This window comes from Passer domesticus, chromosome 4, assembly GCF_036417665.1.
Source record: "Passer domesticus isolate bPasDom1 chromosome 4, bPasDom1.hap1, whole genome shotgun sequence".
In the NCBI taxonomy this organism is placed as follows: Eukaryota; Metazoa; Chordata; class Aves; order Passeriformes; family Passeridae; genus Passer; species Passer domesticus.
The window spans coordinates 19,493,348-19,520,554 of NC_087477.1; the positions used below are offsets into that span (position 1 = coordinate 19,493,348).

The following is a 27,207-nucleotide window of genomic DNA, read 5'->3' on the forward strand; positions in this document are numbered from 1 at the left end:
ACGTGGCATGTGGCACATGAGTGTACGTGTGTGCATGCAGTTGTCCCAGTTTCTTGGGGTAGTGTCTGGATTTCTGCTCTTTGCAGTTTTTACACTCTTATCAGTGCAACTCCTGGGATTCTGGTGTGGGAGAAAAAAGGAGAGGTCTTGACATCACTGTCCAGTGGGGTCTTTGGGTTTTGTTTGTGATTTATCTCTTGGACAGGTAAGGATAGAGTAGCATGGTAATGAACACTGCTAAAAATAGTGAATTTGCTGTGCTGTGTAAGGTTGCTGAGTCTAACCCATTGCACTGCATCTGTCATTAAATACTGGGAAGTGGACAGCAAAGTCTGTATGCTTACCTGCATCTAGTTATTTGTATAGATTGAGGTGTTTGTTGCTCAGCTCCACAAGGATATGTAAATTCAAATGCTATTGTGTGGCCTGAAATTGATTATATTGGATTATTGTCTAGTCATTTCATTTGCGTAGCATTTACAACTATTTTGAAAAAGGCTTCCCATGCTCTCCGAAGTACAGAAGTCAGTTTCAGGTGGTGTAATTTTGCCTTCAAAAACAATTTGAGCAAAAGGCACCATGGAAGTCCAGAGTTGCGTTCTTATGTTTAAAGCTTGTATCTAATCATTGAGCAAAACCCAGAGCTTAACTTCCAGAGCAAGCATGATTTAAAAGGCTGGACAAGCGACTGGTGATGTGTTTGTTGTGCTGCCCTGGTGTGGCCAGCTCCTGTGAGGGTGACAGGGCACTAAAAAGGCATGGTCTGTGTCCCATTGGTGCCATTCATCGTGGTGGTGTGATTGCATGGAGTGCTCTTGGATGCTTTGCTGCCCGTGGAATTGGAGTAACATTGCCAGCAGAATGGTGGCTGTTTCCAAAAGCTGTGTTTGGCTGAAGGCTGGCATTAGCCTGAGCCCAGTTTGGTTCCTCCCCAGTAAATTAGTGAATGTTATACTGGAGCACTCAGGAGAAAACATGATCAGCATGCTGTGTGTCGGTCTGACTGATTTCTGAAAGGATTGTTTTAACCAAAAGAAACAATTGTCTTTCGAGGAAATGAAAGTGAAAGTTTACATACAAAAGTTGCTGAGTTATTAAGAATTCACAGGAATTGCTGCAAACTGACAGAGTGTGGCTTGGTGAGGCAGCCTTTGTCAGCTTAGGGCTGCTGGACTGCAGCAGCTTTTGAAGTGCTGGGCTTCCCCTTTAGGTGAACAGTGTGTTGGACAATGCTCTTTTGGGGTAGTGCAAGAATTTGGGAAAAACAGGTGTAGAAATGTTTGATGAAGATGCAGGGTTCACCCACAAGCACTGCTTGGCTGTCCTCTCTTCAGAGCGCCGTTCGTTCTGCAAAGGGGTTTGGGTGGGGGCAGTGGATTTTTGTGGGAACTTCAGGGCTGGACAGCAATTATGGGATTGCAGGCACTTAGGAAGTGAGCTCAGTCATCTGGGTGTCTCTTCCTGCCCTGCAAGTGTTGCAGGCTGGGGTGCATAGCTTTTACTCCTCGTATTAAAGCTGGTCTCAAATGTTTTGCTGTTTTTGTGCTTACATGGGAATTCTCTTTGCTTACAGGCATAGTGATCATAGTGTCTGCCTGCTGGAACAGGGCAAAAACTTGCAGTATCAGACTGCATTTAACCCTCACCATCCCTAACCCATGTTTGTTTTTAATGTGCACTTGTTAACATGTTTCTTGTGTGACTTTGAGTCACCCACCACCTGACAGAAGGCGGTAGCGTTTCAGTCTGCATGGTGGTAAGCCTCACTAGTTGTTCCAGTGTTATCTCTAGAACGTGTGTTCTGATCTGTGATTATGAACATCTGGTGGCAGCAGCTTAAAATTATTTTAGAGGTTGAAAAAAGCAGTTCTTCTAATGACTAAAGTTCCAGGGGGCTAATCTTACAAGTTTTGAGTGTTTCTCTAAGAAGCCAAATGCTGGTTTCTCATCTGTGATTTAGCTCCTTGTAAACTGAGGCTAGATTCAAAGATGGGAAAATGAGATCTCTGAGGTTTTTTTTTTCCCACATGGATCTATAAAACAATCTCCCAGGAGCTTCATCAAATGGGCTATTTCTTCTAATGTTACAATTGAGAACACAGGCTTTTCAGTGTGGCCAACTTCAGATGCCTGACTAGAGTGGACAAGGAAATTAGCTGCCTTATCTAATACTCTGTACTCAGGAAAGTAGTTTCTGCTCTGGCTTATTTCCTGAAAACCTCTGGAGAGTGCTTAAACTGGGAGGTGTGATTACCACTCTTCCCTTTAAACAGCAACCAAAAAGGAGATGTTTGGTTTGCTTTTTAAAGACACGTGATAGGAGGAAGAATATTCCATCTCTTTCCTCATTTTTTTTTGAATTTGCAGAAAGTATGTTAGGAGAAGATCAGCTCAAAATGCACATGTCCAGAAAGATGTGAAGGAGCAGAATTACAAATTTTCTTGTTTGTTGCAATTTCACAGGTGTGTCTTAGTGTACACACACTCTGTTGTTTTGCTTAACAGTGTATTGTGGATTTCAGACTGCAGGAAATAAACCAAGAAGTGAACCAGAAATATACAAATTACACTTCTGAGATAGGACAATTTTCCTGTATTTTCTTCCAGGTTTTCTTTACTGTGTTTATGGGAGTTTTTTGCTAAGTTAATATCTTCTTTTACATTGCTGTTATTAATGTGTGATCTAATAGAAAAAGTACCTTAGAGATAGATATTAATCCCCCTAGTTTTGGCCTTGTAAGAACTAATTGATTTTTCAGTTCTGTCTTAGCCTGTTTTGGATCTGAATATTGGCTTTCTGTCTTTCTAAGTGACTGTATAGGAACTTGACTCTGGATCTCTTAAATTCATACCAAATCTGTATTCAGTGGGTTTTGATGGTTCTGCCTGGTCTGGGTATGTATCCACTGGCAGCATTTCCATCTCCCATACACACAAAATTCTGGCCTGCTTCAAAGCAATTTTTGGAGAGAATTCTTCTAGCCCTGTAAGAGGCTGCCATTACAGTTCTTTATTCTCTGGCATCAGACACTGTATGTGAACTTTTACTCTATGAAGTGGTGACAAAAGGTCTTGGTGATGTGAACCATTCAGTTTCTCTTTAGTGAGCAAAGTTTGCAGTTCAAAACTGTTACATGTTTTGATGACAGGTGTATTAAATCCCACTCTGAAAAGTCAGTCTGTGGGAGGGAGGCTTCCCCCCAACTCTGTTTGCAGGTGTAATGTGAAAAAGGAGACAGTCCTGCAATGCTCATGCTCTTAGAACTGTATCAAGCTCTCTGGAAGCAGATATTTTTGTGCTCTATTGTAAATAGTGTCAGGCTTTGTTAGGTTTTTTGGGTTTTCTTATTTTGGGAATCAGCCTTATAAAAGTTGAAGGCATTGTTGAAGTTCTTAAAATGAGCTGTGTTCTCAGTGAAGAGAATAAAGCTGAAGCAGTTAATTCTTACACTGAAGGACCAATGCAAAGAGTTTTCTTGAGAGGGTTTGAGGAAGTCTGAACTCACATGGAAATGAGGTTAGATTTTCTGCACTTAGCTAGAAGCAAAGGCATGTGATCTCCAAATCTGTGTGCAGAGGTAGGTATGAGGGATTTGCTGCCATCAGAGTGCTCAGACCTTGTTGATACCACGATTGATATGTGATAAGCAAAGACTCAGGGGTTTTGATGTGCATCTAGAGTCCTTGTCAGTTTAATTTATGATGGATATGCCTTTCTGGACTTGCCTTGTCATGGTTTTGTCTGCTCTTCAACTTGCACTTTTTAATAGCTTTTTACATGTAAATACTGACTAGCTTTTTACAGCTTCCTTGTTTTTAATGAATCTGGCTTCATTCCACAGGGAATACACATGAAAATATCAGCGCCCTGAGAACATCACTTTAAAAGATTTGGAACTTTTGGCCTTTTTATCTCAGCCCCACGTGCCCATGAATTCGTATTGGTAGAAATCTGGCAGTTTGGAGGAGCATCTGAATAATCTTACTCCCAAAGAACAGTTAGTGTTAGGCATGGCTCTAGAAATGTGCCTGCAGGAGGAAGTAACTCTCTCACTTTAGAGGGTGGTGCTTTCCAGGGCATAGATGATGCATGTTTAGTTAATCTGGGAAAACTGGGCTTGCTACTGCTGATGTTTTGCTTTTTATGTGTAAGTGGATGACTTTAATCTCCGATTTCGTAAATCTGGCGCTTTAAACAGGAACAAAATTGCTCCAAAAATATATTAGCCAAAGTAAATATTTACACAAGCAGTGAAAACGTTATTGTATTGCGAATCTAGTGGCAGAATAGGCAGGAGAAGTTAAGCACATTGGCTGCGGATATTTAGTGATTTTAACGCCTCTCAGGACAAAACACAGCTTTTTGGTGGGGGGAAAGCATTGGTGGGACTGTCATCGCCACTCACCAGTGCTGTTCACCTGCTCATAGGATAACAGCCTGATTAAGCACCCTTGAGAGGTTCACTGTTCGTCTTTCAGCTGCTGTTGGAGTTGTTTGTTTTCCTTTGTGTGCTGTAAATGCTCGCATGCCATCAGAAGCACAAGCTGCCGAGTGTGTGTGTCATTACCTGGGGTTAAGTGCTGTCTCATTGCTTCCCAGGCTGCCTGCTGTTTCCCGGGGAGATCATGAAACGACATCGGCTTCCTAGCAGCAGTGAGGACTCTGACGACAATGGCAGTAAGTGCTCCTTTGGTGTAGAGTGCAGGAGGTTACGAGTTGGAAAACGTGTCCTAATGCGGTGCTTCACGTGCCAGAGGCGTTCTGCATGTTGGTCGGACTGGTAGCAATGTGTGTTGTGAGGATCTGGGTTTGAGCTCAGTCATTCTGGGCACAGGTGGATGGTAGATCCAGGATCCCCCCGTTGAACTGACGTGTGGTTTTGGAGAATGAGATAAAACAAGAGCTAAACTAAAACAAGATATTTTAATTTTACCAGTTAAAATATGAAGCAGTTAATCTTGGAATTGAAGTTCTGAAATAGATACAATTGATTTATTCACCTGTTGCTGATTACAGTGCTTGTTTGTAATTGTCATTTGCTGTACAAATACCTACTGTCGAAACCTTCTATCAAACTTTAAAAATTCTCTGCAAGTTCATGTCCCACAAAAAGTCAGTGGTCATCTTTGAAATCTTGGCAAGCAGCAGAATTTAATCACTATAAGGACAGAGTGAGCATGGAGACATCTGCTGATATTGCCCATAGAAGTTTGCATAAGGATTGTAAATTTGCTTCAGTCTTCTCACACCCTCTTACACAGTGGGCAAGTGTAGTGCTCAAGCAGAAAAGAATAACAGAGCATAAAAGTTGTTCCTCACTGCATTTGAAGATCTTCTTTGAGGAATTGCTTACAAGAATTTGAATTCAGCAAGTCACTAGTTTGGATACATAACTTATTTATGGTTTTTAACTGTCCCTGTACTGCTGTAACTAGCACACACTGTGGTATCTCTCTTTGTCTTGTGTTTGGATTCCAGTGACTGATAATCTTTCATTTAAGCAGAAAAAACAAGGGGTGGTGGGGAGAGACAAAATACCAGTTTGGGGAATGTGCCAAGGTGTCTCATTTGCCCAAATGAGCAAGTAGATTGCACTTGACAATACTGCAGCTTAGGCAGTTGTCAGGGAGGTTTTTGTGGTTTTGGTTTGATCTATCTGGATGCACATCTTCAAACCTGGGGTTTTTCTGTAAAATTTCGGTCTGAAAATGATTGGGGTGGTTTTCTAGCTGCTTTTGAAAGCTTCACTCTGAGAACTTATCCCTGTGGTACTCTGTGACCCCATGAAGGGGACCTGCATGCATTTCTTAGGTGTGTCTGTGCTGCCTGGGATCTGCTCAGGTATGGCCAAAGCTGCCTTTTTAAACAACCCTAGACAAACTGTTGCTGAAATGAAGCAGTAAAGGTGAAAGGATTAGAGATGATAAGAACTAGCAGGCTGATTAGGAGTTAATCCAAATAAGGATTGTGCAAAATCTGTTAGAGGTGAGGAATTTGGCTTGGTTTTGGAGAGCTACCTGCAGTTGGGGGATTTTGGAAGAAGAAACCCCAAACAAATCAGACATGTTTTTATTGCTTAGGAGTTTAGTTGACGTTATTAAAATTGAAGTCTGTGTACTTCCTTAAAGGTAAATGTGTATTTCCCAGAAATAAAGCTGTGTTTTTATTTGTAAGACAAACAAGTAGCAGCAAACATGTCTTCCATTAGAATTTAGCTTCACCCTTTTTTCATTCCCTAGCAACTTTATAAAATAGTGTTTCATATTATTAATCTTTATTTTCACTATCTTAGCTGTTTTTTTAAGCCTTTGATCTCTTCCTGTGCCTTGTGTAACAGCTTGTACCAAATAAAATATAAAGCAGTTAATCTTGGAATTGAAGTTCTGAAATAGATGCAATTGACTGACCTGTTGCTGATTACAGTGCTTTTTTGTAATGCCATTTGATATATGGCTATTTGGACTAGAGTTATCAATTTAGTGGATTGTATTTTCCACAGTATCTGTTCTATAGATCATGATATAAGAAAATGAGTTTGGAAAAGAAAAGGAAACCTCTTGCCCTTTTATGATCTGTCTGTTTTAAAGCCTGGTTATTGCAAATAACTTCGCTGAATAAATTGCATGGCAAAGGTAGTGAGACTTTAAAAGTGTTTTCAAGTATTATTTGAAATATATCCCATTTCCTTTGCATTGCACTTGTTCTTTTTTTTTTTTGCCTCTTTTTACTGGGTGAGTTAAGATATAGGTTCCTGCATATTCATTCTATTACTATATACATGTTCAGAAAGATCAAGGGTTATTAATCAGAAGCCCAGATAATGTTTAATGTGGGGTCAGCACTTCCAGGGCTTTTTGTCATTCAGACTTCCCTGAAAAGAATGACTGACTTAGCTTAGGTCCTTTCCTCTTTTCCTGTTACAGGAGATACCAGTGGTTCCTTGCAACTATGTTTGAATGTCAAGGGTGTCCCCTTACAGGTTTCACCTTCACAGGATCTCTCTTGCCTTTGGTAGAATTACTGATTACTCTTCGCTATGTTTGTTTCTGTATTCTTACTTTGCCAGTAGTATCCCTGATCCACTGTGCTTACAATAGTCTTAGAAGGGGTAAGCAAGTTTCCCCCCCCGCAAAAATATAAAAATTTTTGTTGATTTTCTGTGTTGAAGGCTTCAAGCTTTTCACTAGCTGTTTTTCCTTCTCACAGTTTCCAGAGGCTGACAACAATTACATTTGACTATTCTGAGTGTTTCAAACAGACATCATCTAATTGAAAAACTGCAATTTTAATCAATTCCTGGTTGGAATCCTGTTGGCAAACACCTGCTTCCCTTTCAGTCAGTGGTGCCTCTTGAACCTCCAGTGGACTTGTTGCTTCATTGTGTTGCTTAGGGCTCAGCCTTGCTCTCCCTCATCCTAAGTGAGGATTGTGCCTCCAGCTGCTGCACTTCTGCAGCTGATTTTGCATACCATGCTTTACTAGGCTGTGATCAGGCATCTCGGGTTCATCATGAGGGTCACTGAGGAAATGTGTTTGGGCTAACCTGAATGATGGTGGTTTATTGGGCTAGGCTCCAGCAAGTAGGCTTGTGCAATCTGGAAAATATTTTGGCATGAAAAAAAATTTACATTTTATTCTCTTGAGGTCAGGATCCTGAATAATCCTTTACGTTATTGGAATGTAATAGTAATGATGCCACTAATAATGGAATTTATTTTTAAAAAAAGTTGTTTTTCATTGGATCACTGAACTGAATCAGTTTCCTTGGTAGTCACAAGGAAACAAAGCTGATACCCAAGTGCTAAAAATACATTATTCTGGAGATACAGTAGTCCTTCAGAGGGAGGAAAAGGGTGCTCTCATTTTGTGAGATGAAAGAAGGGAGAATGGCTTTCATTTAGGGGTGAAATACAGCAGAGAAGAAAGCTTAACAACAGGGCTGCAGTCCTGGAGTACATCCAGGTATTTACTGACTCATGTAAGATATTTTAGTGTGGGTGTTTATGTGTTTTTTGCAGAATTTTAAAGACTTGCAGCTTAAAGTCAGCACCCTTGCTTTCCTCATCGCTTCCTCTTTGCCCTCAGACTTGATTCTTTTCATAAAGCTAAGCTCCCAAAAGTATTTATTTCATGTACTTCAACCTAACTACTAGAACTTGTTAAGCTGTGTCCCCTTAGAATCAAAATTCTAAATCCTCATTTCAACACAAAGCCAAAATAGCATATTTGAAGCACTGGGCAGGAGGTGTCAGTGCCAGTTTTGCCTGGCAGTTCTGAAGTGAGTCCCTGGATATCTGAGTGTGTTCTCGGGGATTTCATTTTCTGAAATTAGAGGTCACTTTTGAACATCTTACCCATGAAATATAATTGAATGAAAAATGACTGCAGGCATTGCTCTGGATTTTGAACTTTTGTCTAAATGCAGAGGAATGGTGGTGGGAGAGGAGGCTTGGGGAAGTGCCTTAGAGTTTTTGCTCCTGAAAGCTTTTCTTCTTTGGTCACCTGGCAGAGCTTGTTTGTCTCTGTGGCCTTCCAGATAGTGTAGCAGAGCAACTATAATGGGCAGTCACATTAGCCAGGCCCATCATAAAAGCCTTGTGATGTACATGCTGCATTCTTCAAAGCCTGCAGAAAGGAAATCAGTAATGTTCACCTCAAATCTATTAGGATCCTGTTTTATGGTGGCTGGCTTTGATAGTTTTTAAGCAAATTTTGTTACACTGTATCCCAGCTCACTCCTCTGTTGCTAAACCTCCTCTTTATGGTTTGGGGTCTTGCTCTAATTAAATGTTAGATAGTGAAGCTGTTTTAGCTTTTCTGCTCAGTGTTTGATACCTGGCTTTTTAGCCTCGTTCATCTGCAAATCTGCAAAGGTGGTTTGTGCTGAATATTCCATATGCTGTTTCCTGGTGAGATCAGGTTGTGCAGTGGAGGAGTTCCCATTTATAGCTTCAAGGCATTCCTTTTTGCATAAATTGGTTTGACATGTGGACAGCTTGTTTTTGAGAAAGGTCTGAAACTCATGGACATTTGTATAAGCGATATTGTGTGAAATCCAGGCACTCCTTGGTGTCCAAGAGAGTTTGTGTGCTGTTTTCCATGAGTGAGGAATTCAAAGCATGATTTTATTCAGACTTTGCTTGCTTTTTCATTTATTCTTGGAGGGGTTATCAATTTATCATACTCCTACATGCAGAGTGTCCGAGAGAAGAACTGAAGACACTGCAGATGAAAAATACTTCCAAGATTTACAGAGTTTCACGTGAGTTCTGAGAAATGAAAGATTTAATACCTGTGGATTATGGAATAGAGTTCTGTAATTTAGGCAGACACTTATTCTATCATTGCTAAACAAATGTTATTTTAAAGTTAAACGAATTTTACCAATATCCATTGCACTGACTGAATGACGAGGATCTTAGATTTAGAAAGGGCTTTGACTCCCAGTGGATTCCTGTAGTGTTTGAGATGGATCCCAGGGTGCCTTCACAAAGGTTACTGAGTACATAACCTTGGGGGTGTGTGTCATTTACTGTAGAATTGCAGCCGCTGCTGGCCTGAAACGTGGTGATTGCATGTGCAGAGCTTTGTGAAAAGGAAGCGAGGAAGGTTTTTGTTTTTTGTTTGAACCTGCCAGGAGGTAAAGGATGGTGACTGAACAACAGAATGTAATGCAGTTGCTGTGCTCAGAATTTGGGCAAAGCAGCAAGAGTAGTGGTCACTATGTGCCTTTGAAAAAGGGTTGGTGAGTGATGGCGGATGGTAAGAACAAGCATCTTACCTTACCTGAAGGTTAATCTCAGAGTGGGGCAGAGTGGCTTGTGGTGAAGTTGCTAGAGCAATCTGGAAGAGTGATTTGAAAGGCTTATCTTGCCTGGTTGGGTATCACATCTGAGGAAGGGACTTCCCATAATGATCACCATCATTTGACAGCAAAAAAGAATTGACAGGAGGAAAAGTGCCAGGAAAACCACAGCTCTGGACACGAGGAGAGCAGGCCACATAGCTGCTCAAGGAATTAGTAAATAAAGTCCCCTGAGAAAATGTTTTTGCAGGTGCTGGGGTCCATCAGTGCTTGTCAATTTTTAAACACTGCCTCCTAAGGGCATAGGAGCAGGCAATTCTGAACTGTTGGCAGTCAAGCAGCCAAGGCAGAAGGCTGGCTGGGCTGAACAGGGATGTCCTCTTGGATGTAAGCCAAAAAAGGAAGGTGCATTCCCAGTACAACAAGGTCAGGTGACATAGGAAGAACACAGAGATGGTGCTTGCCACTGTAGGGGGAAATTCACGTGGCCAAAGCTCACGTGGAGTTGAAGGTGGCCAGAAATGTGGGAGGACAATAAGGAGTTTTGTTAAATACATTAATGACAAAAGGCACTATATTGAAATAGCATCAGCCTGTTACAGGATGAGGATGGTCACCTCACAGACAGGGACAGGAACATGGACATGGACAAGGCAGAGGTGTTTAATGCATTCTTTGCCCCTGTCTTCAATGCTGATGAATGGACCAAGGGGCTCTCAGTGCCCTGAGCTGGAGGATCATGATGGTGAGAATCATCAACTCCCAGCTGACCCTGAACTTGTGCAGGATCTGTTGCTGCAGCTGGATCCCTACAAATCCGTAGGGCCTGATGGGATTCATCACAGAATCCTCAAGGAGCTAGCTGATGTCAATGAAAAAACATTTCTTGATGATTTTTAACTGTTTCAGGAATCCTGAGACATCCCAGCTGACTGGAAGCTGGCAAATGCTGTCACAATTTTCGAGAAGTATGAGAAGGAAGATCCCAGAAACTACAGTTTGTCAGTGTCACTTCAGTGCCTAATCATGGAAAAGATTAATTTAATCATGGTAAAATCATGGAAAAGATTATTTGGGGAGGTATTGAAAAACAGCTGTAGGATAACACAACCAGCATTGGTCACAGCCAGCACAGCTTTGTGTGGGGAAAGTCCTGCTTGCTGAATCCTTCTGCAACAGGGTGACCTACTTGGTTGATCAAGGAAAGCCAGTAAATGCAATCTTTTTGGACTTGAGCAATGCTTTGGATGTTGTCTCTCACAAGATCCTTCTGGACAAGATGTCCAACACACAGCTGCATAACCTTGTTACATGATGGGTGAACCACTGGCTCTTGGGTCGGGCACAAAGGTTTATAGGGAATGGGGTGACATCAACTGGTGTCTAGGCTCCATCCTTGCCCTGTGCTCTTCAGTGTTTTCCTAAATGGCCTGGACACGGAGCTGGAAGGAATGCTAAGTAAATGTGCTGAAGGCACTTCATTGGGAGGTGCTGTCAATTCCCTTCAGGACAAAGAGGCTCTGCAGAGACCTCAGCAAATAAGAGAGATGAGCAATGCCCAACCATATGAAGGACAATAAGGACAAGTGCAGGATTCTACACCTCAGATGGGGCAACCCTGGGTGTATGGACAGACTGGGGAATAAGAGGCTGGAAAGCAGTGCCATAAAAAGGGACCTGGGGAAAGCTGAATGTGAGTCAGCAGTGCCCTGGCAGCAGGAGGGCAACTGTGTCCTGCATCAGGCACAGCATGGCCAGCTGGGCAAGGGAGGGGATTGTCCTGCTCTGCTCTGCTCTGGGGCGGCCTCACCTCCAGTGCTGGGGGCAGTTTTGTGTGCCACAATATATAAAAGGCATTAAGCTATTAGAAGCAATCCAAAGAAGGGCCACAAGGATGGTGGAGGGTCTGGAGGGGAAGCTGTATGAGGAGTGGCTGAGGGTGCTTGATCTGTTCAGCCTGGAGAAGAGGAGAGTGAGGAGAGACATTGTGGTCTTCAGCATCCTTGTGAGGAGAAGCAGAGGGCCAGGCACAGATCTCTTCCCTCTCCTGACCAGGGACAGGACTCGGCATGAAGTGAGCCAGGGAGGGTTAGGCTGGACATCAGGAAAAGGCTCTTCACCCAGAGGGTGGCTGGGCACTGGAAGAGGCTCCCCGGGGAAGTGGTCACAGCACCAACCTGACAGAGTTCATGAAGCATTTGAACAATGCTCTCAGGCTCATGGTGTGACTCCTGGGACTCGTCCTGTGCAGGGCCAGGAGTTGGACTCCATGATCCTGATGGGTCCCCTCCAGCTCAGCACATTCTGTGATACCATGATTCATTTTTGGAGATGCACATTCGTTTTTCTCTACAAGACTGCTAGATTGAGTACACCTAAGTGCACTGGACTTTCAAGGCCTTGACAGCATCATGTTATCAGCCTATGAATGGGAGGTGCTCAAATTGATTTTGATAACCTGCAATAAACTTGAGTTAAAACTGTTGTGGTAAAACATGGCTACCATGGGAATTGGTCTGGGGCTCGAGTGGCATTTGGGTCTTGTGCTGATAAACAAGATGATGTCTAGGAATTCCTGTTATAAGAATGACATGTGCCTGTGCGTGGTTATGTGTGTGTTCTGTGAGATGATAAAACTCAAGTGCTACTGAGGAAAGGGATGACAGGTGGCAACTTGTGTTAAAGTGCTGTGGCAGGGAGCTGCAGGGATGGTTCATTACGTGTGTCAGAGACTGAGCACTTGTGCTGTGGTGTTGTAAAGCACTGCAGAGATCGTATGGATCCACGCATTGTTCAGCAGCTGCAACTGGGGAGTTGTCAACCGATAGTAAATTTCAAGGAGCATTGCTGTTGACAAGAGATAAAAGGCTATTGCTTCTTGTGTTTTGATCTTGGATGAGATTATTGTATTATAATATGCTATAAAGATAAGAAAGATAGATGGGCAAGCCCTCCAGCAACAGGAAAGCGAGAAAGGAAATTTGGCTTTGTAAAATGGTGTCTTAGGTGGTGTTTGCTTGCATGCTGCTTTCTCTGTGAAAAAACCTGAAGACTTCTGCCCAGCCAGCTTTTCTGTACCTGACGTTGTGGAAACTGGCCACAGAATAGTTCGCTTGCTGTTTGTTTTGTGCTGGAATTTGGTCCAAGCATGGAGATATTTCTAAGTGGCACTGCGATCCTGCTGTAAGGAGTTGTGAACCAGGCACTAAATGGAGAGATTGAGCACCTCTGTTTTCTCCTCGGGCTGTAGATCTTAGTGACAGCACCTCGCTGGTCTCAGAGTGAGCTGCAGAGCAGCACAGGCATCTGGAAAAGCTGGTGCTAAGCAGAAGTGACAGGCAGACATGGATCTGTGTCAGGGCTGCTTTGCTGTGCTGTGTGGCAGGGTAGCAGCAATGTATTTACCGTGGGATCTGAGGCTTTGAAGTGTTCAGAGGCTGGAGCAGCAGGTAGCTCTCCAGGGACACAGCTGGGTGCCTTACAGGTGGCTTTACAACAGCCTTGTGCATGATACCTAATAGCTGAGACTTCTCTGCTCATGCTGAGCAGTGTATTAGTTGTGGGGTAGAATTCCCTGAGGGTTTGAATTGTTTTATTGGTTCCAAGCAATTTTCTGTTTTGATTGGATTTTTTTCCTTGGGATGAAAACGTATTCTTGACAGATCATTTAATAAAATGATGCAGTTAAAATTGATTAAGTTTTTCCTTTTGGGAAGCCTGTGTTCTTCACAAGTGGGGAAAAAGAATGCACACTCCTTGATTGCTTTCTTTTATTATCAGGAGGCGTGTGTGTTACATACACCCTGTGGCAGTATTATAAGAACACTGTATTTACAGTGTGAAGTGTTCATGGCAGCCTTGGGGAACAGAAAAAAAAATCCTGTTTGAGTCTGAGAAGTCTTTTGCAACACCAGTGGTGTGTTAGAGCTCTGCCTCCCTTGCTGAGGATTACACCTTTTTCGTGGTTTGGGATTCCTTCTTGCTTTTTGTCTTTAAGTAGATAAATGCAAAAGGAAGACTAAGAGCAGGTGATAGGAGTAGGATCCCTCTCTTGTTGTTCTCAGTGATGAAATCCTTTTAAAACCCACAAACACCTTGGTCATCTGAAAGAACCTGAACTGTAGAAGAATCCAAATGATCTTGGTCTTTCTCCCAGAGTGATGATGCTTGGTAGGCTACTGTGTTCATCCTAGACTTGCTGTGATCATGTAACTCTGAATAAGGTACCTTTTATCTCTGATGTCTTAACAATGATGGAAATGCATGTTTTGGATGCCTGCATTTGGCTTCATGCCTTGGAGTTGTGTATTTTTCTTATTTACTGTTTCTCACATGGCTTGTGGTAGCATGGGCTCTCTTAACATCTCACTGTTTTTCCATCTGCTGTGAAACTCATTCTTCCCATGAGGTATATAATAGTATCTTACAGAACTTTTATATCTTCCAAATCCCAGTGATTCAGACTTGCCTTACGATTTTTGAGAAAAAAATTAATTCTATTTTACCATAATAAGAGTTTAACTCTTATCTTGATCTTTAGTTGTTTTTCTAGTCTTGGTGATCCTAATCCAGTTTGGGACTAGGGCTAGTACTCATAAAACTTGATTAACACAGTGATTTTGGATACTTAATGAAAGAGAATGATATTGGTGAAGTGTCTGGAACGTTTCTGAAATAACAGAACTAGGTTCATGTGCTTGTTATGGTACAGAAGAGCTGTTTTGCATCCTGTGTTTTGTTTTGACCAGAGTAGATTCTGCCTTCTGTGTAATCCTGGGATGGTTCTTCATACACTCAGATGTACACATCAGATCATTAACCACTGAAGTAGGTGTAATGAGCTGTGAATTTCTGCTTTCATTGAGGTCCCTTTTCTGGATTAAGTGTGAAAATATGGAAAGGATGCTTAATAGACAAATAACGTCCTTAATTTTCCTCCTGCACTTCTCTCGGTGTAGGCAGAGTGGGTGGATGGCTTATTAATGAGGGCTTTGGGAAATTCAGTGGCTTGGGCTTGGCACTGGTGAAGACAGTGACATTTTCCCATTAGCTTTGATGGGAGCAGAATTGAAACTCTGGAATTTCAAAAGTAAGTAGATTCAGTACTGTTACAGGCTGGATATTTTGCTGTCATTTGGCTGGCTCTTTCAATTTCTTCCTTTCTTATCTAAGCAGTGGTGCTGGTTTGAATCTGAATTCAAGGCTTAGAGTCTGGCTTTGTTTATTCAGTGAGTAAATGTTTTCCCTATTGACGTGAAGCCCTTGCCAAAGGTCATCTGCTAGCTGCAGCGTGTAGTAAAACCTCAGTCCCATGAGGAATTCTTCCACCGTTTTCTCCTAGTATTATGCAGTTTACACTGCTCAGAAAAAATCCAGCAGCCCCTTCAGTAACAGTGATTCCACTGTGACTTCGCCAGTGTTGTGTGCAAGGAAGAGGCTGTTACAGAACTATCTGAGAAACTTTCTTTCCTTTTTCAGTGGAAAAAAAACCCAAACAAAACAAAAACAAAAAAAAACCCCACCAAACCTCATTGTCATAGATCCTGAGGAAGGCTGGCTGTGTTTGCCTTGTCTCTTACGCATAGAATTTTTATGTAGTGTACTTTCATACAGCACTTAAAAAATAATTTAAAATGAAGCTCCTGTGGTTTTGATAAGATTTAATTGCCCTTTTGTGAAACGTGGAACAGTTAATTAATCCAGTGACCAAACCCTTGTGTACAGGGACATAGAAGTGTGCATTTAAGACACTTGTTCTGATGTGTAAGATGACACAGTGAGGAAATGGAGATGGGTAATATGGCAGGGGTTGTCTTACTCCTCACCTTTGTAGCTTCTTTGTGGCATGAGAGGCACCTGGAAAAAGCTGTCCATGCTTTTTTTTAAATTCAGTTTATGATAAGTTGTCATCAGAGCTGAATTGCAGGACACTGGTAAAGACCCAGAAGTACATCACAGTGTCACTACACTAATTTTGCCAGATACTTTGCTTACGTGGGAGCAGCTGTGTTAAAGCCTCCAGACTCACCAGCTCATCTCTCACAGAAACTTGAATCACGCACACCTTGCCAATACAGCTCTTTGTTTCTAATTCTTTCTCTTGTGGGCAGGCTCTCTCTCCCAGGTCCAACAGTGTCCAAAACCACTCAGATCTACAAAAGAATTGGAAATTTCCAGGTGCAGTGGTTTAACTCACTGAACACCTCAGTGGCAGCTAGTTGGTCAGATATTAATGTCTTGCCAATGGAAAATATCAGAACCCATGAGAACTGAATAGCAACCTGTGTGGGTGTGTATGTGGTGTATGTCTTCTAGGGAGGCTGTTGATTAAAGAAATCACATCTGTCTGAGTGTTAAAATGTTAATATTTACATTGCTGTATTACAGGAAATAAATCTGGATTTTTGTCATGTGTTTTAGCTGTACATCTCACAGTTTTTGTGGGGGATTTTACTTATTCCCTTCTGACCTGAAATAAGGCTTGAGGATGGTCTGATAGGATCCTCACAAGAAGTTTGTACTCCTGCTTGTGTTTCTTCTTCAGTTTTCAAGGGAACAATTAAATGGAATGGTAGTTAAATGATCTTGGAAGTCTGGCTTTTCTTACAGATTAATAAATGACAGTTTCTATTTTTCTTTCTTTCCTTTTTTTATTTCCCTTCATCGAAAAAAGGAAGAGTGTCAATAACTTCACCATCTCTTATATTAAAACACTAATATTTGCTTAAAAGGATACTCTCTGTATTCTTACTTCAGGAGATAAGATTTTTAGCTATTTCCTGGGAACATTGCTTCAATTTTGACCATTATGCATCTTCTGTGTGATGTCTGTTACTCACTGCTGTGTTCCAGAGAGGTTTTATTGGGGCAGATTTCTTAATGTATCACTGACTGAAAAGAGAAGACAAACAGATAACTAAAACATAATGTATTCAGTCATATCTTTCCAATGAAAATGTTGAACAGCTACTTCACTTCTAAAATTATTTTTTAACATTTTTAATAGAGAACTTACACCATCCTGTGTAAGTTTGAACAAGGCTTTCTGATCCTTGAGAGGTTTCTGTGAGGTTGTGCTGCTCTTACAGACTGTAGCTTTACCCTTTTTACTCCTACCATGTTTGTGCACAGACAGTGAAGGAATGAGCAGTGTGGGAAGGCTTTTGCATCAGTTTGCTGCAATTTGTCTACAATTAATGTCCAGATCTGCAAATTCTGATTTAGTGACATAGGTCTTAGCTTCCCTATCAGGTAGACCTGGTACAAGTCCTTCGTCTCTGCAACCCAGAAAGATTTATTGGCTTTTTTGTTCCCATTGCTGCTGTGTAGCTGGCAGTGGAAAATACCTGCTGTACCTGTAAATCTCACTGTGTTGAAATTAGTTGATTTGCACAGGTATAATACATTCTGGTGTCAAAGCACTATCTTGTCAAAGGAGTGCAGATTCTTTCTCTTTTTTCTTTCCTCCTGTTACAATATTTCTGAAAGCTGACAGAGACTCTGTCAAACAGTTTCAAGGCAAAAAGGTATAATTTGTTTGGAATGTAGTGAGTAATTATGCAGGCAAAAATCATACAGCCACACTGGGAAATTTGCTTGGGAGAAGAAACTACAGCTTGTTCTGTGGGCTCTGCTGTGTGTGTGTGTGGCAGCGTGCTTCTTTTTGCAGAGGCTTGTGACAGCAGAAATCAGGTAACCAGTGTAGGTATCTAGGACATCAGCTTCAGAGAGTACATCCCAGGCTGCTGGCAGAGCTCCTGGTCAGTTATTAATCTGCAGGAAGTCACTTATTGATGCTCAGGGGGAAGGATGGTATGAAGTGGCTTTTTTGGAATGCTGGGTGGAAGGCAGGTAAGTGCAGTACAGGCACACCTCAGCTGGGAAATGAGAAACAAAACACAGCCAGGAGAGTGGTCACAGAAATTTAGGATTGAGTGGCTTTTATTTTCTGGTTCATTTTGAAAGAATTTCCTGGGGGTTTGTCACAGAAGCCTGCAAATTATAATTTCTGTATCCTAGGTCTGTCTACCTGGTCCCAGCATTCCAGATCTCAACGTCGCAGGACTTCATGTTCCAGAGATGAAGACCGGAAGCCTTCCGAGGTATTTCTGGAATTTGACTTACATTTGGTTACATCTCTCAAAGTCCCTGTACACACAATATATCCATACATGTTTTCTGCTAATGGATCAATTTTTTTCTGATTTACTATTTTTTTTTTTTTTCCCCCTACATTTTGGCTGGCACACACCTCCCCTCCCTCACCCCTTCTTCCCCTCTCCCCATTCCCCTGAAGATTAGAGAGTTCAGCTGTTGGCACAGCTACTGCCAGCACCAGTTTCTATCTGTGAATTTTGTTGTAGTCTGACACCCCTTCAGAATAGTTTCAGAGTCTTTCTTGTGCTATTTTAGGCATCGGGGTTTATTTGCAGCTTGATTTGTGAACAGTGGAAATTTACATTAGGTGCATTTATTTCATAGTTTGTATTGGGGCTCGGTGTGTGTGATCTTCGCTAAAGTGCTTGTCAAACTAGAAATCTGCTTCCTGACAGTTCTGTCTTGTCTAGTGCTTTGAAGAAATGCTATCAGGGGAGATAAAAATCTTTGAACTTTCCAGGTTGGATCAGCTGTTAGTAACACACAAAATGTGATCCATTTATTTGGAAATGTTCTTGCTGAATCTTCCTGTCTTCAGGCAAAATACTGTACTGCAGACTTTGTAGAAGCTGCGAAGAAAGGATTAGCTCTGGGAGATGGAATTTCTCATTTATTGTACTTGCCCAGGACATGTATTCCTTACACATTAGTGAGTGGTGTGGAGGAAACACTGCTGTATTAATCTCCTAATGACAGTGTACCTAAGTTTCAGAGAAGAGTTTTCACAAGGAGAATCCCATTAGTTGTTCAGTGTGAACTATGCCTAGTACTGGTGGTTTCCAAACTCCTTTGATTGTTGGCTGTTAAAGACCTTTTTTTTTTTTTTTTGCCAGTGTGGAGATCCCTGGTGAATTTATTCTTGTTAGCTATAGGCTTTTGTGCATCCCTTAGAAGTAGCCCCTAAACCTGCTTTTGAGAACCACCTCATGAAAGGCTATCAAGAAATCATCTGAGATAATTAGGAGTCTTGCTGTTGGTTTTCTGTTTGCTTCTGTTTTCTTCTCTCCCTTACCTTGCTTTTGCTGTCAGAATCTTTGCAGTTTTGTGCTGTTCTCTCCTGTTTTCTCAGTCTGGATGAGCTTCTCTTGTGCTTCCCTTTAGCTCTGCTCCCCAGCCTTTCCACCCTGTGTTGTCCCTGCTCGTTCCTGGCAGGAGAGTGACACTCAGGAACTCCCCTGGGTGAAATCCTGGGCTCATTGAGCTTGGTGGCAAAATTCCCACTGACTTCAGCGTGGCCAGGATTTCACCCTTTAGCTTTGAAGTGTTCAGTGCTTCTGAGAGCCAGCGCTTCTGTAAGCTCTGCTTTCCTCCAGGCACTCTGATTGCATCAGCAGCTAGAGCAGAAAGAATGGTGTCATGGGGCCACTGGCCTGGGAAGGAGTTTCTTGGCTGTCAGGTGCTGCATTAGCTTTGCTTCTGAGGGAGTTTTGTGACAAATTTATCCAAGAGCCTGAGTTATTTTGGCTCTGAGATTGAGCAAGGTTTGCGTCCCATTTTATATTTTTAGTCTTCTTTTAATTTGACTTTTGATTGCTCTAAGACAAATCACTTAAAAGTGCAGAATCCCCTGACCAGCTGTGCTTGTTTGTTTTGTAAGCCCAATTACTTTGTGGCTTACTTTTCATTTCTTGATTGAAGCCTCACAGGACTTGTAATTTAATTGTTTTAAACATTTCATTATATTTCATTACCAGCATTCACCCCCTTCTTCATATGGCAGTCTTTTTCTTTACTTTTTGATATTGGCAGTTTTTTCTGAACATGTCAAGACTAGTGTTAAGAAAACTGTCATGATTTTATGCTATTTTAATGACAAAACCAGAGTAGAAACAGAAACATACATAGACAGAAGCAGGACAGTATGTGTGTGTTGGGAGGGAGGAGAGGTTTCAAGATGCACAGTGTGGCAAGGGAAATCACACTTGAAAACATTCTCAGAAGTGTAATTAGCCATCGGATACACTAAAATACTTCCCAAAAATCCTGGGGTTTTCAGGTGTGTGTGTAGTGGATGATGGAAGTGGCTGCCTGGGGAGCTTCTGTGCACATCTGGTTCTGCCTCAGCTACTTGCAGCAGCAGACTGGGGCTGAGGTGACAGCATGGCCATTGCTTTGGGGCCAGGAGGATGGGTCACTTTGCCCCCTTAGCAGCCTTATAAAGGAGTCTAGGAGCACTGCCCGGAAAATCCAGAGATTTTTCTGCTGCAGCTGCAGTGTGGGGCTCTGTGGATGTTGGTTCTGACTGAGAAGTCTGCAGAGAGCTCTACCTGTCCTCTTCTTGTCCTGGTGGTGCTAATCTTCTGTCACCTGGTTGCTTTTTAACCCTTTCCTTTGAATAAGGCATGGAGTAGTTAGTGTTGTGGAGGTGAGGAGGGCCTTGCCTTTTGCAGGGAGCAGGGGGTGGGAAGGGCTGGAACTCGTGCCAGCAAGTGCAGGCTTGTAGTTGGGATGCCTGTGATAGCAGCACTTGGCTTTCTGCAATGCCAACGGGCTGAAGCTGCCACAGCAGGCCTGCCACAGTAGTGAATCCCTTTTTTATTTCATTCTGTGGCTTGTTGAAGACGGCATGGGTGCTTGTTCGTGACTGCTAGCCCATAGGTTGCCAAACATCCTGCTGGCTTTAGAGCTGGATGCCTTTGCAAAGGCAAAGGAAAATTACAACTGTGACACAGAGGTGTCTGTAGCTGATTGAATAAATACCTGTGCTGAATGGGGAGCTGCCACCAGAATTCCAGTTTGGGCCTTATTTTTTCTCTTTCTTATTTTTATAAGTACTTGCACAAAGAGTCATCTTCTTAGAATTTCCTCTTGTGGCTGTTCATGGTGGAGTCACGCCTTGATTTCTACCACAGGGAATTTCTAGAATGTCTTGGTATGAGTCAGACCTCCAATAATTTTTAAAAAAATTCCAAAAAGCCTGGGAGCGAAAATGAATCTTCCTTGCGCTGCTGTTTTACAACTCAGAGTTCCTGCAGCTTTTATTACAGCCAGTATGGAGGTGAAAATGGGTAACGCCTTCCAGAGCAAGTTTCCAGTGCAGGAGGAGCTCCAGGAGCTGTAGTGCAGTTAGGTGGAAGTCATCCTGTCAGTATTTGTGCCTTCCCACCCCTTTCCCTGCCATGAAGCCAATCCCTGGCCTGCAGTGGGCTGGGCTGGTGCACTGCTGGTACAGTGACCTTGTTCCCCAGCGTGCTCCGTGGTTACCCTGAAGCTGTGAATGGTGGAGTGTGGATATCAAATGTCAGTGTCTCTGTTTTTCTCTCTTGGTCACTCTCTTTGCAGGTGTTCAGAACGGACCTGATCACTGCCATGAAGTTGCATGACTCCTTCCAGCTGAACCCTGAGGAATACTATGTGCTGGCAGATCCCTGGAGGCAGGAGTGGGAAAAGGGAGTTCAGGTGCCAGTTAGTCCAGGGACCATCCCAGAACCAGTAGCCAGGTATCATTTGGAGGAGTGGGAACAAATACACACATGTTTGTGCTGGCAGCTTATGTCTACGTTGCCTTGGCTTCCTGAGCTTTGTTGCACAGTGCCCAGCCAGGAAGGTGTGCTATTCTCAGAGATGAAGAGCAACCTGGCATCACCTTTTGGAATGGTCAGAGAGGTCAAGAGTTAGGCCTGTTCTGCCCATATGAAACACAAATGTCAGAGAACTGGTTTTGGCAATGGGGTGTAATGACAGAACCGTAAAATTGCTTCTATTTTTGAGCCAGACTTGAGCTCACTTATCATTGCTGGAAGGGCCCTTGACTGGTGTTCCCTCTGCTTATTTCCAAGCCATAGGTTGTTTTCAAGGAACAGTTGGACAAACTAGGCTTAAGGGCTAGAAAAAACACAGCATTTATTTTGTTTTAATAGGGTTTTTTTGGTGATTTCTTTTTATTAACCTAAGAAAATGATTGTACAACATTTCAACTGTTTTAAGAACCCTCCAGATGTTCATGTAACTAAATAATGTGAGATTTTCTAGCTCTTATCCAAAAGCCCCTTATTTTCCTTGCCATGTTTGTTACACATAGATACTATTTCCTGTTTCAAATTAAACACTGCAGTTCTAAGGGCAGGAGTGTGCTGCAGCCCATTTTATGCTTAGTAGGGGTTGGAGAAAATAAGAGCAAGGATTTTTGCCATTTAATCACCCACCAGTGCTGGTGGGACCACAGCAGCTCAATCCTTGATACACAGCCAAAAATTTGTGATGATGGAACACTGACTGCTTCTTGTAAGGTCTCTATCTGCAGCTTTAGCCTTGGATTAAGGGGGCCTCAGGAAAGTTTGCATAGTGTTGTTTTTGTCCTGTGCAGCCACCTGCAGAGTGCCCCACTAGGAGGGGCTAACCTGCACATCAGGGAAACCCTGTCCATCCTTCTCCTAAAGGGGCAGACCTGAAGCTCCAAGGACAAGCTGGCATTTTGCTCTCTGCTCTGCAGTGTAGGAGATGGGAGCACCCCCTGTCCCTGTTCCACACTGACCTCTCCCAGTCCCTGCAGAAGTACACACACACACACACAGAGTACATGTGCACTCACACTGCATGCTCCTCTCTGATTCCTCTGTTCAGCATCTCCCAAGGCTGTGGGAGGGCCACACACCTGGGGACTTGGGCAGAAGAAAAACCTCACAGGGGGTCACTGCCCTTTGTCTGTCAGGGAGGGACTTTGGTGGCTATAGCAGGTCCAGGTGCTGACCTAGGAGAGAGCTGTTCTCTGCCAATGGCCAATAGAGATGTTGCTCCAAATTTAAGATGGTAAGAGACAGGGAAAGAAGGCATCACAGTTGTAGGTATTGGCACAGCAGGCACCACTCCTTGTTTTCTGCTGAGCTGTCTTATGTAGTCCTAGTGCTGAGCACCTGCTGGTCAGAGGGGCCCACTGGTGCCTGCTAATTGCCTCTTTGCTCCCTCACAAAACACTCAGAGAGCCCTGCCCTGGTGCTGCTGGAGTGCAGGAACTGCTCCGAGCCTGACTTTGGGAGGGAGGGGGTAATTCTGTACATGGAATAAGCAACAGACAGATCCTAGCTGGTGTAGGATGGGAGCCAAGGCTGTACAGGGAGCTGGTGCTGGTAAGGAGCATAGCAGTGAATAAAAGGTAGTGACTGGTGAGGGGTGAGGGCAGAGGAGCAGGAGACAGGAGCCAGGCTGTGTGGAGATTCACTGTAAACATGTGCTCAGAATGACAATTCAGCTCAATGGCTTTCAGTGTGTAGTAAGGATTGCCTTTTTTTTTTTTTCTTTTTTTTAATACTTATTCGTAGCCCAGAAATAAAGCCAGGAAAGGGAGTGGTTTTGAGGTCAGAGTCACTGTGCTTGTTTCTTCTGTGCCACTACTGTGGCAGGGTGCTGCCCAGAGGTTATGGTTTCCACAGAGAGATACTCCAGGAGGAATTTATGATAAAGTAGATTTGGAGTGAAGTGCCCAGTTTAAATTACATTCTCTTTGAAGACACAGTAGTCTGTAACATTTGAACACTGTGCAGTATGACGAGAAACAGTTTGGGCAGTGCACATAGGCTGGCAAGGTCATTCACGTTTGTGTTTTTCACAGCACCTCAGAAGCTCCAAATTTGGCATTTGGCTCTTGCTCACCATTTCTCATTGTCTGAAATAAGCTAGAAGGAGAGGAAGCTTGAGGGATGTGCAACACTGAAACAGGTAGAGGATTTACAGAGCTCTGTTAGTGCAAATACAGCAGCAGCAGATCAGGGTTTCTGCTAGGAGTTAACATGTTGGACCTCAGGTGGGGGTAGAATAGAGTGGGGTATGGAGGCTGTCCTGCTCCTTGTGGGGACCCAGGCTGGTGCAGTCTCCTCCCTTGTGGCACCAGCACCCCATAAAATCACCTGCAGTGGTAGTGCAGGAGGCAGGCATTTGGCAGTGTGGCCTGTTTGCTCCTGGGGGGACAGGGGCTGTGTTGTGAAGCGGGTTTCATCCAAGCTCAATTTCAGTGTGTGCTGCTGTCTAAGAGAAAGGGCAATGTCCTCTGCTGAGACAGCCAGGAATGCTTCTTTTTTCCATGAATGTTCTTGTGGTCAGTATTTTAGTTAAACAGATTGATTTAAAAAAAAAGGTCTTAAACCAGAGTTTAACATGTGTACACATATGGCAGCCACTGTGTAAAAATACAGCATCCCTGCTTTGGCTTTAAACAAGTGTGAATTTCAGATAAGAGAAAGCACAGCTCTGTCCTCTAATATTTAACTTTATTTAGAATTCTGGCAATGAATTGGATTTCTAGACAACTCCAGTTAAATTCTTAACTCCAGTTAAGTTCTTACAATACCCCCAATCAGTTCTGGAAGTGCATGGAGCTGTTTTCCCACCTCAGAGGTGATTGCTGGGATGGTTAGGTGGCTGCTGCTGCTGCTTGTTAGTCACTTTAGAGCAACGCATTCTGAACTCTCCAGAGCTGAGCCTCTCAGCACTCTCATGCCTGCCTGCCTCGTCTGTTCCAGAGTGGTGTCTGAGACGAAAGCCGTCACCTTCACGCGGCCCAGGAAGTTCATCGTGTCGTCGGGCGCGGAGCCGCCGGAGCTGGGCTACGTGGACATCCGGACCCTGGCAGACAGCGTGTGCCGCTACGACCTCAACGACGTGGACGTGGCATGGCTGCAGCTGGCCAATGAGGAATTCAAAGAAATGGGTGAGCAGCGAGGGATTTGTTGCGTTTTTGTTTCTTTTGAAAGCTGGCAGTCTTAAGAATAATTTCAGGGAAGGCGGCAGTGGGAAGAAGCAGTTGAGTATGAGGAGGTCATGTGAGTAACCATGTGAGCAGAGCTGCTGTGATTAAACCCTAAGGTAGATGCCTTCATGACTCCTGTGTTGTATCTGCTTAGACCTGGTCAGAATCTGGCCACATGTTTTGTTTCATTCTCTGGTGCTTTCCATCTCACAAAGTTCCCAATTTGCCATCTTGGTTCTCAAAGGGGAATGTCACAGAGACAGACCACTCCGGTAGTTTTTCCGGGTAGTCCTATTTCATGATTCTAGCTGGTGGTGTTCAGTGCAGAGAAGGCAAGACAAGTTGTTTGGCAGGTTTAGATAAACTGTGCCAGCTGAGTGGCTCAGGGAATGGGACAGGAAGGAATTCCTGCACTGATTTATTGGAGGGAGCTCCCAAGCCTCACTGGAGCTGTAGCTCCAAAGCAGGAGGAAGAGCTGTCACAAGGGGAGCTTTTCTGCAGAATGAGTTGTGTGAGGGAGAGGACAGGGGAGAGGGGCAAACTGGAATGTTACCTTGGTAAGGTGAGTGCTTCAGGAGAGCATTTCAGTGGAACTGAATAGGATGTAAGTCAGCTCAGAACTTCTGCCACATTGTTTGGTTGAGGGAAAATGCTGTGCCAGATGGAAGAGGTTTGGATATGTTGGTGAACACCTTTGGTTTTTGTTTTGGCACTGTGGCAGTTCCCTGCTTTGGGCTGCAGTTTAGTCAAACATGTTTTACCTGGCTGTAGCCCATAGGTGGCATGGCTGAAGAACTGGTAAACCACAAAATGACCATGTATAACTATTTCTCCTTTTTAAATCAATACATGAAAGAAACAGATGATGTCTTGGCCTGGTCTCTTATCCAGGCCTTTTTTCCAGGTCTCACATCAGCCCTGCTCAGGTTTAGTGTTGGGCTTAGAGGATTTCAGTTTACAGTTCCAGAGTTTAGGTTACCTTTCCATTTATCTTCAGGAGAACAGCAGCAGCAAGTTCCCTTGGCTTTTCTCTGGGGAAAAATGTACTTTTTATTGTTTGTTTGGTATCCTTCTATCCAGTCTGTCTGTTTTTTGCCAAAACCAGACGATGGCTCCTATACTGGGGTGTGAGCAGCACAAGAGGGGCAGATCTGTATCTCTGCAGGGAACCTCATTCTGCTAAACCAGCATAACCTTTAAAAGTACATGGTGCACATGGCACAGTGAACAGCTGGAATTGCTGGATCTCATGTTTTGGTGTAGTTTCTTGGAGTTTGTGTGCTCTAAATCATTACCCACTCAGTTTTGCTGTATGCAGAGGGAAGGAAATGCTTCTGTCAGTACCAGGCAGCATTGGGGGTCTTGAAACATGGGTGCTTGGTCAGACACTGCACACTGCAGGTATTACAAATAGGCATTTGAAAAGTGAGCTACTTCCTGATCTGCACCTGCAGCACTTCCTTATAGTGTCCCTGGGGCCATGAATTCCCTGTGTTTTCTTTGATCCCTGTAGGAGTGCTTCAGGTACTGAGAACATGCAGTGGTTCTGTAAAAGAATGACTGTGAACACCTCAACGGGAGCTGCAACCCCTGCTGCCTTTTCTGTGACCCTTGCAAAGGCACAGGCAGTCATTCACATCTCCAAGGGTCACTTACCAAGTGAGAGCAGACAGAATTCAGTTGCAAGCTGGTGTAAAACCTGCCTTCATCTGCTTTGCTGGTGCAGCAGTTCTGGGTTGCAGGGCAAAATCCTTTCATCAGCAGGATTTTGGATGTTCCCTCTTGCTACTTTTCTGCTGCTCAGTTTGGGTAGCGTGGGATGAATTGATCCCTGCTGCAAGGATTTACCTGTCAGCAAGGGAAGCTGGAAGTACTTTTGTGGAGTGCTTGTCTTCTGATATGAAGGAGCTAGAGAAATTTTTAATCTTTGTTTTGTGGAATTTTTGGCTCAGTTTTTCACAGGGAGAGCTGTTAAAACACCCATCCTGAGGTTGCCATCTCCTTTCTGCCTGTCCTGGTTTCAGCTAGAATAGAGTAATTTCTTCTCAGTAGCTGTTACAATGCTGTAGTTTGGATTTGTAATGAGAATGGTGTTGATAACACACTGATATTTTGGGGTCTGTTGTTATCCGAAGTCAGGGGCTTTTTTTTCTTGTTCTTTCCTTTTTTCTTTCATGCTTTGTCAGGGAGGAGGTGAGCAAAAGAAACTGGGAGGGAGCATAGCCAGGACAGGTGACCCAAACTGACCACAGCGATATGCTATATGACAGAAGGTTATGCCCAGGATATAAACTGGGGGAGTTGCCTGAGAAGGAAGGCCTTTAAATTTCTAAACAAATCTTAATTATAAAATACCACAACATAATGGGTCTGTAGCTGTGTGCCATAAACAATTTTCTGATGGATGCTGTTGGAAAAGAGTAAATTTCAGATTAGATATCACATTTAGTTATTGTCCCAGATTTGATGTTGCATTTATTATATTTTTTCACTTTTTAAAACAAATTAATTTATTGTTGTAGGGTCTGATAAAGACCTCAGTTGGGATTGCGTCCTGTTGG

At 43.2% G+C, this 27,207-nt stretch overlaps 1 protein-coding gene across 15 annotated transcripts in view; it reads left to right on the plus strand.

Moving 5' to 3' along the window:
• JADE1 (jade family PHD finger 1) overlaps positions 1–27,207 on the plus strand; it is a 131,222-nt gene that overhangs the window by 92,148 nt on the left and 11,867 nt on the right. For 13 of the 15 annotated variants that reach the window (XM_064416462.1, XM_064416467.1, XM_064416461.1 and 10 more), the window contains 4 exons: positions 4,601–4,678; positions 17,826–17,908; positions 21,246–21,403; positions 24,419–24,606. In XM_064416462.1, the coding sequence (XP_064272532.1) occupies positions 4,601–4,678; positions 17,826–17,908; positions 21,246–21,403; positions 24,419–24,606 (507 nt within the window). The remainder of the gene's footprint in view (positions 1–4,600; positions 4,679–17,825; positions 17,909–21,245; positions 21,404–24,418; positions 24,607–27,207) is intronic. The other 2 variants (XM_064416473.1, XM_064416475.1) reach the window with 1 other exon arrangement.